General features: G+C 47.4%; 1 protein-coding gene across 5 annotated transcripts in view; it reads left to right on the top strand.

Annotated features, from left to right (window-relative positions):
* Positions 1-13,996, top strand: part of Cd86 (CD86 molecule) — a 53,349-nt gene that overhangs the window by 21,446 nt on the left and 17,907 nt on the right. For 2 of the 5 annotated variants that reach the window (XM_060370338.1, XM_060370339.1), the window contains exon 2: positions 2,586-2,690. The exons of 2 other annotated variants lie outside the window; for them this stretch is intronic. In XM_060370338.1, the coding sequence (XP_060226321.1) occupies positions 2,662-2,690 (29 nt within the window). In that variant the 5' untranslated portion in view covers positions 2,586-2,661. Of the gene's footprint in view, positions 1-2,406; positions 2,691-13,996 lie in introns of those variants that run through there. One more of the 5 variants, XM_021626946.2, reaches the window with a different exon arrangement.

Raw genomic sequence — 13,996 nt, 5'->3', positions numbered from 1 at the left:
TGTGGATACCATGTCCCTCATCCAGCCGCCTGCCTCATCACTCAAGCTTGTCCCTTTATTCTCTGTAACATACCTATGGGAAGAAGCCGGTCCAGGCAGGAACTAGAGGATGCAGATAAGAGACGAGATGTGGAAAGAGGGAAACAGTGAAACAACCTCTCAAAGAGAGTAAGAGGCCCCTCCGTGTCTGGGTTGGGTGCCATGTGTATGCCATCCAGCTAAACCCTCAAGGCAAGCATATTTAACACAATGTCGCATCTGTGATAAATGTAGGGCCTAGAGAGCTTAAGACTCTAATGACAACACAGATATTAGCTGTACAGCCAGGGAATGAACCCGGGTCTCTGGAATTCCCAAGCCCAGTGTAGTGTGTTATTTTTATTCATTTTTTAAAAATTTCTAACTAAACTGAATTATAAAATTTTTAATATTAACAAAAATATTTAAAAGAAATGTACTTAAAATAAGTTAGAAAAAGGCACATGGCAAGTAGTATGGACAGCTAGGACGGCAGAAGTTTGGGTGAGGGGATGTGATAGCAGCATATTAAAGGTAACTTACTTTGTATTTTAATGTATATTCAAAGATTGTGTGTGTGTGTGTGTGTGTGTGTGTGTGTGTGTGGCCATGAAGGCCAGAAGAAAAAGTCAGATCACCTGGAGTCGGATTTGCAAGCATTTATGAGCTGTTTGACATAAGTGCTGGGGTCCAAACTCCAGTTCCCCAACAGTGCCCTTGACAGCTGAGCCATCTCTCCAGCCCGCACCATCTTGTATTTTGATTGGTGAGTTCATGGAAAAGAAGAATCCTTGAACATTAAGTGAAATGTTAAAGAACTCCCCTGTGCACTGATAAGTGGGTGATTTTTATGTGCTTCAACAAAGAAACCATGTGGACCTTTTCAAATCAATGACAATAATGATTGTAAAATCCAGAGGGCACCCTGATCCCACCTGATAAAGGTGTTTCTAAGATAAGAATATAGAGTCACTGGAGAGGAGGGATGCTGGTGAGTCAGGACCCAGGACCCAGGACCCAGGACCCAGGACCCAGCAGAAACCCATGGATTTGAGTAGCCCTGGACTGAAGGTAACTGGGTTTTCAGATCTGTCTGTGAAGAACCATCGTGAGGGCTATTGATAGAGTGAAGATCTTCGTGGAAAGGTCCAAGTAAGAACTAGAAAAGACTCCAAAGGAAATGGGAAAGGAACAATGAAGCCTAGTTAACTTTGTGGTATATTCTGTGCCCAGTGAATTATCTGCAGGTTTTACCACCAAACTCTCATTTGTTTTTCGTGACCATGCAGCAAGGAGATCTATTATGGGTTGCATTTCATAGGCCAGAAGTCTGACTGTAGGTTAGACAACGATTTGTCCAGAGTCTGGCAGTCAAGCCAGGATTCAACGGGGGCCCACCAACCCCAAACACACACTCCTTCCCCTGCTCTATGTCTCTCCACCAGTGGGCAACAATCAACCTTGACCGTTTTCACAGTCCTTCAGGGGACCCCGGCTAGCCTCTAAGAATGCTGGTGAGGCACTCGTACTATGAGGCTGCTTCTGTCCTGAGTTCACCTCACAGACACACCGAAATGACCCAGCCAAGCCAGCTGGCTAGAGAGCCAGTGCCTGGCAGAAAAAGGATCCAAATACCCAGGGAAGAGTTAAAAACCCAGACATGTAAAATAATCTACTGAAGACCCAGATTCAGAGCGCTCACTGGGCATTCACACACCCTCACGCTAGAGCTTGGGACTTGCCCCCTAGCTCAGAAGAGCCCCTCCTCCCCCTACCTCCACGCCGGCCCAGGTATGGTGGACAGAAGTAATAGAAACAGTTAAGGTTAGATCAGGAGACTCTAGCAATGAAAGCGGTCTGTGCAGACTGGCTTCTAGAAGGATCTGTGGAAAGATCCTTCACAAAGGATTCCTCTGCTCTCTGGTTGGGCGGGAGACTCTGCACAGAGCATAACTTCTTTAAATTTATTTTTGTCTCATGTGCATTGGTGTTTTGCTCACATATATGTCTGTATGAGGGTGTCGGGTCCCGCGGAGCAGGACTCACAGTTGTGAGCTAGCATGTGGTTGCTGGGAGTTGAACCAGGGTCCTATGGAAGAGCAGCCACTGCTCTTAACCTCTGAGCCGTCTCTCTTGACTCCACCGAGCATAGCAGTTAGGCACGGAGGACTTCACGGATTTTACTCCTGGGACTCTCTCCCGTGCATCAAGGAGGTGACTGTTATGTTTGTGGAAGGGGCTGTCTTTGGGGTTTTCCTCAGGGCTTTACACTCGCTGGCTGCCCCAGGGCACACTTAGTAGTCATTCTCGTCAGTGGAAATGCCCACCTCCTAGCAGAAGTTATCTGGAACCTAGCAAGGACATAGCCCTTGTCTGTGGTGTCAGCCTCTCTAGCCAGTTCCCCTTTCTGTAGCTGAGTCCTTCCTCAGGCCTCAGATTAGGAGTTGTAAGGAGGCCCGGGGGGTCTGGGGAGCGGACAAGGCTCCTGTTTTCTAGCTTGTTTGTTTGTTTGTTTTTTTAAAACATACTTTTTTTTTTCTTTTACCTTCGACCTTTTTTGTTTCAAGTTCCTGTAGTCCTCGGGGATGCTACTGTGCTTGTGTACGTGGTCCCTGAGAGCCGCGGTGGAGAGGCAGCGGTGACATGTGTGCCCTCAAGAAATGTGCAGCCTGGTGAGCGAGCGCGGGGGGGGGGGGGGGGAACAGAAGCTACCCCTGGGGCAATCAGCTGGAGAGGGCACGGGTGAGAGAGGAGAGAGGGCGCAGGCTTAAACCTTTTGCCTAGCACATTCGGGCTTCTGACTGTCCGGGCAGCCAGCTGGAGAGGGCTTGGGTGAGAGAGGGGAGAGGGCGCAGGCTTAAACCTTTCGCCTAGCACGTTCGGGCTTCTGCCTGTCGGCATCAGATGTGGGGCCTTACAGAAATGAGTCAGCTTCGAGTGAGCCAAGAGATGGGACAGGCAGGGGAGAGAGGGTGCCACTTACCAAATAGTTGGTAGTTGTTCTTGGTTCTGGGGTGCTGGGGGTTCCCAGCAGCTCTGCTATGGAAGTTTTCAGCAGATACTGGCACTCCCGGACCTCTTATACCTGGGCAAGGTGGAGGGAGAGAATTCCAACAGTTTCTCTGCAGTGGCCTCTGGCTGCCTGTTCAGCTTTTACTTTGACGGGCCCAGCAATGCTTTTCCTTCTTCATTCCCATCTACCTGCTTAATCTAATGGCACATTACAAACCATTAGCTCATTTAGAAAAAAAAAAAAATGCTCTTAGGCTGAAAGAGTCCAGGCAGTGGTTTGATGCGTTCCTCAGGCTTTGTACCCATTTGCATTTGCAAATAGGCTTAAAATATTGCTTCCATTAATAGCCATGTCAGCTTCAGGAGAGACAGGTGAAAATCAACTTTTGGCCAAGGGAACTTCCCCCTCCTCAGATTATAATAACTAAGGAGCTGGCCCGCTCTCCGTAGATTGAACTTTGATCGCAGGATTAAAATGGCCTGGTGGTCCCGCGCTGAGTCTGCGGTTTGCTGCTGTGCACATTGTGAATGGGACTCACAGAAGCTTAAATGAAATCTGTTTTGATTATCGGCTCCTTTGTGCATTTAGCATATGTTTGCTGGCTTCTTAATATGTCCTAGGTACGGGGGTGGGGGTATGGGAGGCACATAGGAAACATATTCCTGAAGCTTCTAATGGAGAAGACGAATGTATTCATCACAGGGACGCAGCCATCAGGTAACAAGAAAATGGTTCTGTATGGCTGCTAGTGATTTTTGGTTATTTTTATCATCCCTGGTTGGAGAGTTAGGATTTAATTATATGAATTTGACAGGGTGGGAGAGAGGGGAAAGGTCGTGGAAGGCAAACTACTGAAACACACCAGATTCTTCAGTAGAAAAACCAGAAGCCCAGAGGCCATGTTTCAAAACGACTTGTGGTGAGAGGGAAAGGGGAGGGATCACACAGGAGGGCCACGGGAACAGGCCTGACACATGCTTGCAGGAGGCAGGGGAACGGGAGGCTCCTAGGAAGACTTCCAGAATTGGGCAAGTGTTGGCCAATTACAGCCAGGCAGATATTAGGAGAGGGGAGGGGGCAGGAAGGAGAGGACTGCCGCTTGGGCACACAGCCACCTACAGACCCTTCTCTGTCACGCCACACAACTCCCTTCTGAGTTCCATACATTAACTTGAACATAATTCCTGATAGCCAAAGGCAGATTCCTCTCTCTCTCTCTCTCTCTCTCTCTCTTCCACATGGCACTTACATTTTATGGGGGCTTTCATAAACTGCCTTGCCCCAAAGGAATGAGTAACAGGAAACTCCAAGACTGGAATACACTGCAGAGTATCTCGGTGAGAAGCATGGGATGAGGGGCCGCCCCGTAGGCTGCGCCATGACAACATTGGTTTTTCTATTTGACCGTGGTTTTGGTTCTGAGACAAGGAGAAAGGGACTTCCCTGGGCACAAGGATGGGCAGTTGCCTTTGAGCGAATCTTGTGACTCTCATTCCTGGCAGGTAGAGTTCTTGAGTGTCCAGGCAGAGAGCTGGGGGCGGTACCTGTGGAATGAGTTCACCTTTGGGTACTTTTTGGCAAAGATGGAAAACTGGCTTTGTAAAACCGTGAATAGCTTAAAAGGAGGATAATCCTCGACTCAGAGAAGCCTGATTATAGATAAAACTAAGAGAACTGGGCCTCTGCCTTATACCCAAGCTTGCTGCTGGGGACGGGAAAGCTAAATGATGATGCCATGCTCCTTCCAAGGCAGGCAGGAGGAAGTAACCTACATTTTAGTAAATTAGTTATGTCAGAGGGAAGTCAAAGCATCCTTTAGAAATTTGTGAATCTGCTTATGCTCCCATGCTCCCATGCTCCCATGCTCCCATGCTTGGGTCCTGAATGAGTGCAGAAAAGAACAGCTAAAGAAAGGGGGAAAAATCTAGGTGAGAAAAGAGGCCAAAGGGGATTCACCCCACAGGGATTTGAGAGACTGAGCCAGACAGATGGTGTGGCCTGAGCTAGGAGACATGGCCATGGAGGGAGCTGGGAGGAAGTGGAGCTCAAACTGAGTGACCCATAGCCAGCTGTCTCCACCTCAGGTGCCCTCCAGACACCAGGAAGCACCTGAGTCTCAGCCAGCATCCTGAGTGCCCAGCTCCTCCCACCATGCCTGCTGCTCCTCCACTGGTTTGCTTCCCTGGGCCTGTTAGTATTGGCCGCCTCCATCACCCTGATAGCAGCACTCACGCTTTTCCCCAGCCACTGATAGGCTATGCTCTTTAAGCTTTTGCGCATTGGTTTTGTTGGTGATGGATCATTTGTTTGTTTGTTTGTTTGTTTCCTTTCTGAGCCATTAATCCCAAACTTCCAAATTCCTATAGAATCAGATGTGAACTCCATATCTGACTTTCCAGCCTTGTTAAGCCCTCCTGCGCTATTTACAGGAACTAATTTCTCATTATTTGCCCCCAAGTCTAGTCATCTTAAAAAACAAACAAAAATGCTATAAAGATTATGGTCACTCCTCATTTCCAAATGTCCTTAAAAGTTATTCTAGGGACTGAAAGGATTAGTCAAGGGGCTCAGGGATTAAGAGCACTGTCTGCTCTTCCAGAGAACACTGGTTCCATTCCCAGCACCAACATGGTGGCAGTTTCAGGGAATCTGTCGCCATCTTCTGGCTTTTGAGGGCACTGCATACATGTGTGGCACAAGCACACATGCAGGCAAAACACATAAACACCCAAATAGAAAAGAATATTTAAAAAAAAAAATAAAGTGATTTTATTTGTTTGTATCTCAGAACCTCATGAAATCAATAGAGCATTAGATACAAATGTTCCCAGGTTGAAAAAAAAAATGATGATAATTTGAGGTGATGGTTCTGCTACTTAACTTTATCTAATCATTATTTGTTGTATAAACATTTTAAAGTATCACACTGTACCCTGAAAATATGTACAACCAGGATGTACTAATTAAAAATGTAGGACAGAGCTGAAGGTGTAGCTCAGTGTTATCACGCTGTACAAGGCCTGGGTCCCATCTCCAGTACAGAGAAAAAAAATCTCGCAGAATATTATAAAAAAAAAAAATCCACTGAACTCAGGGTTATGTGTGTGTGTGTGTGTGTGTGTGTGTGTATCAAGACTGTAAGTGTGAGGTTGAGACATATGAGGTCATCAGCGTTTAAGAATGGCTCACGACAGCTTGACCGAGCTTTTACGATCTACATTAAGCAAATGTGTAGGATGCCTGGGGTGAGGACTGCTTCGGAGAGTGTCCTGGAGGCTGCAAGTCCCAGCATCTGTCTCCATCTGCTGCTGGCTGGAGCCTCCCAGACAATAGAGAGGTTAGCTTCCTGTCTGCAAGCGTAGCAGAGTATCATTATTAGTGTCAGGGGCTGGCTTTCTACAGTGGGGTGGGTCTCAGGTTGAGCCAATTATTGGTTGGACTTTCCCTCAATCTTTTTTCCCCTCGTTATCCCTGCACTTCTTGTAGACAAGGTGATTTTTGGATCACAGGTTTTGCCAGTGGGCTGTTGTTCCCCTCTTTCCACTAGTCCTACCTGGCTAGGAGGTGGTCTTTTCAGACTTCATGTCCCTTCACTCTCAGCTAGAGTCACACCCATATCCTCCCCAGAGCCTACCCTGTAGCAGGCTTCCAGCTTGACAAAGAGATGCCCCCCTCAGTTTCCCTTCTTGTTCCCAGCCCTCTCACCTTCCACCCTCGCTCCGTTCTCCCCACATCTGATTTCCACCCTTGTTTCCCTCCCCATTCCATCTCCTGCCCAGTTCCCTCTCTTCATCCACTTCTGCTGTCTCTTCTATTTCTCCTTCTGAGTGACATTCTGGAACCCTCTCTTGGGCCCTCCTTCTATGGGTCTGTGGATTGTAGTGTGTTTATCCTGTACTGTATATCTAATATCTACTTAGGGCAGAACTTTTGGAGGGGTTTTGTAGAAGTGTTTGGGGGAAAGATGGAGGGACATGGAGGGGACAGGAGACTCACAAGACCAATAGAGACAACTAACCCAGTCCCATGGGGGCTTTCAGAGACTGAGACATCAACTAAGGAGCATGCGTGGTCTGGACCTAGGCCCCTGTACACATGTAGCTGACAGGCAATCTGGTCTTCATATGGGGTACCTGGTGAGTGGAGTGGGGTGCCTGTTTTTAACATGGACTCTGTTGCCTGCTTTTGGATCACTTCCTCCGGACAGGGCTACCTTGCCTAGCGTCAGGGGATGAAAATATGCTCAGTCCTGATGTGACTTGATGTGCTGGGGAAGGTTAATATGGGGGAGGGGAGATGAAGAGGGGAAGGGGGAAGTAGGGGGGCAGGGAGGGGGAGCAAAGGAGGGAAGTCAAAGCATCCTTTAGAAATTTGTGAATCTGCTTATGCACATAAGGAAGGGAGGGGGAGGGACACCCTCAGATGTAAAATAAATAACAACAACAAAAAGAATGTCTTGGAGGAAAGAGTTATTGGAAGCTTACAAAACCTGTCAAGGACAAAGCAGGTGCCAACCACATCCAGCTCCTGGAGATTAACAGTTGCTGATGGTCAGGGAGGAGACCTGTTCTCAGAGATCTCTTGAACAGCGCAGTGGCTCAGGCTGAAACGTTTCTCTCATGAGCAGAAGTCTCAGAACAAATGTCCAGAGCCAACACTAGGTAGGGTTTCATCTGCCCTAACAGAAACTGGCCTCAGCAGCCACTCATTTGCCCCTCTCCCAGACCAGGGTGCGGCCATTGTCCTGGCCCAGTTCTAACTCTCTCTTTCTGTCTGTATCTCTCTCTGTTTTTCTCTGTCTCTCTCTGTCTGTCTCTCTCTTTCTCTCTCTTCCTCTCTCTCTGTCTCTCTCTCTCTCCCCACCCTGGGCTGTTGGAGTGTTTGGTCTTGCCCATGTATCCTGGAGGATCACTGGTAGTCAGCTCATGGTCTCTCTCTAGTTAGAGACATCCTCAGAGAACACGGTACTTCCCACTATGTTAAAATAAAAAGAAAGGACTCACGTGGGATGGAGGGAGATGGGATGGAGGGAGATGATGGGATGGCAGGGGGTCATCTTTTATGTTCTTCCTGGGACTGTAAGGAGATGCTTGGTTGTTACAGAGCTCAACCACACAGCAATTCAAGAATCCCCTTAAAAAGCCTCTTCTGTATTGTTAGCTTACTTCTGCTTGAGCTGTCCTGGTGATGGCGTGCACATACTTAGAAGAAAGCCCAGGCTTTGGTTGTAGCTATGAAAAGTTCTCCATCACTGAGCTGAAATCTGACTCTCCGTGGTTTCTAGCTCCTGGAACCGCCTGTCCTTTAACAGCAGCTTACTGACCTCCCCATTGGAGGGCCCTTCACTCTTTGCTCTTGGCTGTCATAGATCTGCAGCCTTTTCTTCTTCGGGTTCCTTAATCCGGGTCTTTTAATTGTTCCTCATTTGACACGGTTTCAATGTCCCCCAGGGAATCGTGCTGCCCTTTCACTTGGTAAACTCTACTGTCTGGGGTGCCGCTCAAGTGCCCTGACCTCGCTGCACAAGATACCACAGCGATGTGGTCTGATTATCACAGATGACAGTGGGCAGAGGCTAGTTAAGACAGAATTAATTTGGCTCAGAGCTGGGGCACTTGACTAGCACACCTCAGGCCCTGCACGCTGTCTCCACCACCCTCTCCCGACAATGAAAAGGACCAAACTGATGTTGATAATTTATTATGTCACATTGTTATTATGGCATTGTATCATTTGTTGCGCATAAGGTATTTCTCTAGTGTCCACAGTTCTGTTTGGACAGTTGTCTCAAAACCCACGTTTAGATCTTTATGCTAAACCTTTCAGGGTTCATTGTGTTCCTGTCTCTCTTTCTAGGCTTCATGGCTGACTTTTGGTTAATTTTTGTGTCATGATTTATATTGCTTTTATTCACTGTTTTAATAAATACGTGAAAATGAAACTTAAAAAAAAATAGGGTCCTGGAGTACCCAGAATGCTGGTTAGTGTTTTTGTCAACTTGACACAGACTAGGTCATCTGGGGAGAGAGTCCCTTGACTGAGGAAATGGGTCCATCAAATTGGCCTGTAGGCGAATCTGCAGAGTTCTCGATGTGGGAGGGCCCAGCCAACCATGGGCGACAGTGCTGGGAGTGAGAAGTGTGAGCCTGAGGAGCAGGCCAGGAAGTGTCGACCTCCCACACCCACTACCTCAGGTTTGCCTCCGGGTTCCTGTTTCAGCCCTTACTTCCCTCTATGACAGGCTGTGATCGGGACATGTGAGCCAAATAAGCCCTTCTCCCCCACCCCTCCGCAAGCCTCTGCTGCTGTACTCTTCACACAGCAACACAAAGCAAACGAGGTCTCTCAGTGAGACTCGGGCTTGTTAAGAATGAGTCAGCTGTTGGATGGAAGGATGGATGGATGGATGAACTAATCCTTTTTCATCACTTTAATCCATCAACGTATCCTCTTGATTGTAGTCTTACTTCTCAATCAACCCACTTCTCTTTACTAACCATCCCAGACCAAATAGCAAACAATTGCAGTGAAGCAGGCTTCTTGCATCTCTCTCTCTCTTTCTCTCTCTTTTTAGGGAGACAGGGTTTCTCGGTGTACCCCTGGCTGTTCTAGAACTTAGTCTGTAGATCAGGCTGGCCTAGAACTCAGAGATCTCCCTGCCTCTGCCTCCCGAGTGCTGGGATTACAGGCGTGTGCCACCACTGACCATCTTACTGTCCATTTTATATAAGAACAACAAAAACAGACAAACTAACCAACCCACCCTTTTTAATGTAAAATTTTGATGGTCACTCTGCTACAATTTCTGCAGGATGTCATGGTAAAGAACAAAGCTTTTAACTTTACCCCTGAGGCGAGCGTATCGGCCCATGCTGCCTTCACTTGTCTCCCACCTGTCTGCCCTTCAACTACAAACGGTCTCAAACCTTTTCTCAAGTGTCCCGCTGCCTCAGTGCCTTTGCACGTGATATTGCTTTTGCTCAGAATCCTTTATCGCTACCCACCCCCTCCCAACCTTACCTCTGGACCTGTTTTCTTTATATGTTCATTGCAGACTTTCCCCAGGGGTACAGCTGGACTATTTTACTCAGACAGCTTTGTGCTTCAAGAATTAGGCCTCAGGGGGACTCTCCCATTCTCATGTGATTAGAGTAAATGGATGGCATTTCGTTCATTTACCTGGCAGCTGAGCAGAGGGGGTAGTGGAACGTGGTGGGCTCAGTCCTTAGAAGATACATTTCGCAAAGGACATGGAGCTGTTGCAAGGCTTTTCTGAAGCTCCAGGACATTTTAAGATACTGAATTCCGATAGTCAAATGAGTCAGCTGTGGGCTAACCTTGGGAGTCGGGAGACGCTGTTAGACTGGGCCAGCCTTGGAGTTGTTGGAAGGGATTAGACTCCACCTTCTTGCCTCTGGGTATCCAAGAACAATGTCCCTGTGCCAGAGCCTTGTCAAGGCCAAAAGCACAGGATTCCCAGCCATGTCCCTTCTTTCCACTTCAGAAATGTCACCTCCAAGGAAATCTCCACCCCGTTCCTCCTGGAGCCTCAAAGATAATGCCAGCTGCTGCAAGCCTACGGCTTTTGGGACTCTTTGAAGAACCTCAGGAAGGAAGTAATGTCACACTAGGGACAAAGAGAGGTCCCAGGGATGAGTGTCCTCAGGATCTGTGTGGCCCAGCCAGCAGCCACCTTGTCCGTCCACAAGCATACACAGGCATAGAACAGTGGCCAGCCCTTGGCGCACTGACCTATCACACCCGCTCTTCCCTACAGGGGGCATGGCAAGGCTGTGTGGCTTGCAGTGAGAACTCTATCCCCTCCCGCACTCCAGAGAAGAGTGCTGCCCCTCCCTGCAGTGCTTTTCAGCTTGGCTTATTCTTGGACACTCTGCCTTTCTATTTAATGCTATGGCAGGGACCCGGGCATCTACATCTTTACATCTCCCCGAACCTTTAGAAGGAATTCAAGGCTGAAGAGACTCAGCAAAATATTTGCCTTTAAGACTGTGTGAATGAAGAGCCTTGCCAGGGCAATACCCGACTTAGTGGCATTTCCCCAGTACCCATTACCCTCTGTTTAAGACAAAGCCTTTCCAATGCTGTCTTCCCAATTTCTCCCAGGGAACCCTTCCCCAACCTCCTTTTTCAGAAGAGTGTGTTTCTTTGTGTCATCTCCTCTCTCCTCTTCTGCCTCAGCTAGCTCCCGTACACTCCTTCAGACCTGAGAATATCCCTCCCTCCATCATCTGCCTTTTCTGCCTCACTCTTCCTTTTTGCCAGAACTCCTGCAGGTGTGCCTGTGCTAGAGCCTGTTGCCTGCGAGGGGTGGGGCAGAGTAGCACTCTCTGCGTGGCACATAGTAGGTGCTCAGGCAGCATCTGTTGGAATGATTTGCCTACTAGGACAAAACCTCCCATGATGCTGCAAGTGGATGCTTTGACCCCACAAGTGGATGCTTTTACCCAGTCCCAGGGTATTCCCAAGGATACCCATAGTGATTTTAGGGTATGTCCCGGGAGTGTGCTACCTTCTCTTACCCCAGGGGGCAGATTAAGAATCTTTATTGCTTGCTACCCATGCACTGCTGAATCTGCGGCGCTTTCAAAGAAAAGTCGGTGAACTTCGATCAAGTTATATCTCAGTTCTGCTATCACTAGGCCCACGGCCCCAAACATGTCCTCAGCCCTCTGAAACGGCTTCTTTATCTGTATTACGGGGGTGAACAATCTCATCTCAACCTGAAAATGAACGGGGTACATGGTCATTCACCCCACTGTTCTTACTTGGGTTTTGTGAGGTGCCAAGGTAATTAAAGTCAGGGAAAATGGTATCTGCAGATGCTCTGGTTTCTAGAATGTGACTCTTCATATGTGAACCTTTTTTGGGTTTTTCACTAGCTCACCCACATCTCAGACCTTATTCTGCTTCTAGTGACAGAAATCTGTCAGAGAATCCCCCCCATAAATTCTTAGGTTCTTTCCTCTCCCACCGCCTCTGCTGAACGCCCCTTCTGATGGTAAGAGTTTCCATTTCATGGGCCACCTGGCAAAAGCCTTGCCTGTGTTTGAAGTTTGGGGGACAGGAGCAGACATCTCTGCTCTTCTGAGCCAACTAGAGTGGAGGAACTGGCTTCCTACACACACACACACACACACACACACTCACACGCACACATTCTAAAGAAGAGTTGCGTCCGTGGTGTAGGTGTGGACCTTGGCGGTGTCTGTGGATGTGTCTGCCAGGCTGGCGTGCCGTCTCCACGTGAGCAGCCATCAGTGTGGCTTCTCTGAAGAACCAGGACAGCTTGGCCAGGCCAGGGCATGAGGGAGAAGAGTGCTGTCCACAAGGCCCTAAAGGGCTTTTGCTGAACTACAGTGGGCTTGTTGTGAGTAGTTTTAGAGGATAAAATCGATACTGAGCTAGGTATGCTTATGCGAGTTTATAAATCTGGGAGGTTGAGGTGGGGGGGGAGGGGAGGGGGGGAGGGGAGACCATGAGTTTGCGGCAAACGTGAGCTATAGACCAAGACCCCATATCAAATCATGACCCTGCAAAAAATAAAATAAAATAAAATAAAATAAAATAAAATAAAATAAAATAAAATAAAATAAAATAAAATAAAAATAAAGCAAAACACCTCACAAAACTGCTATCAGTCAATGCAAGGAAGTGAAGGAGGCTGCTCCTGCTCATGGAAAGACAAGTTTCCAAACAGAGAAGTTTGCAGCATCACTGACTTCCTGAGCAGGGCCAAACTTCTCCCACCCAGGGAGTTAGAGGAACCATTTGTTCAAGATTTCTGGAGACCATTCTGCAGTGGTTCTCAACCTTCCTAGCACTGTAACCCTTTAATACAGTTCCTCATACTGTGGTAAAATTATTTTCGTTGCTACTTCGTAACTGAAATTTTGCTACTGCTGTGAATCATTATATAAATACCTGACATTTCCCAATTTCTTAGGTGACCCCTGTGAAGGGGTTGTTTGACCCCCAAAGGGGTTACAACCCACAGACTGAGAACCTCTGCCATAATGGTTTCATGTGATTATTTGAGTTAAGCTAATCTCTTAAATTTATAGCATAGCAGTATTTGACTTTGTGTCCCTGTCTGTTTGACATACCAGACAGGGAAAAGCTCTTCCATTATGTCCAATGTGTTGATTTTGGGGGTCTTATACAGACTCCTGTATTTGGGTAGGAATTTAGACCTAAAGAGGCCTCAGCCTTCATATCCATAAGTAGGCTGCTGCTAATAACTTAGTGTGAGGAGATGGACAAGGATTCCCAGGCTCTGCCCTCGTGCTGTGTCTGCTTGAGCTGAACAGACAATGCTAAACCCTAAAGTCCATTACAGTTACTGGGAGAGAGGGAGAAAGCTACTAGAAACCAATCATTCAGTTCGAACACCAAACATCTAATATTTAACAACTGAACTTACTTGTAGCATTATCACAAACTGCTAATATTATCACAGACTGCTATACAGGGAAAAGCTCTTACAGTTTAACAAGAGAAAGCCAGACTCAAAGTACATGGAATGAAAAATATGGACATCTTAATCACTTGGCAGGATACTCCGATTCATGATGGAAATTTGTTTTGAAATGACAGTGGAAACCATCTCCCAGATGCGGCTTAGAAAAGTGTTGGCAAGGATATGGAGAAATCAGTTATTGGGTTCCTTTGATGGGAATGTGAAGTGCTGCTGAAGCACAGCAGTTCCTCAGAGAGTTTTAAACAGAATTTCCATAAGACCTACTCTTCCACTTCTCCGTTTGTATCTGAAAGTGAAAGCAGAAAGCTGGGGAGAAATTTGTGCGCTCATGTTCACAGCAGCATTCTCCCTGGTCCTCAGAAGGATGACGTGATTCAAGCAGCCATCTGCAGATGAGCACATAAGCTGAACATAACCTGAGTGTCCTTAGAAGTGTGGAAATTCTGGCCGGTGCTACAGTACGGATG

This window comes from Meriones unguiculatus, chromosome 17, assembly GCF_030254825.1.
Source record: "Meriones unguiculatus strain TT.TT164.6M chromosome 17, Bangor_MerUng_6.1, whole genome shotgun sequence".
NCBI lineage: Eukaryota > Metazoa > Chordata > Mammalia > Rodentia > Muridae > Meriones > Meriones unguiculatus.
The sequence above is the reverse complement of the archived record's forward strand: the minus strand, read 5'-3'. Positions and strand labels throughout refer to the sequence as shown.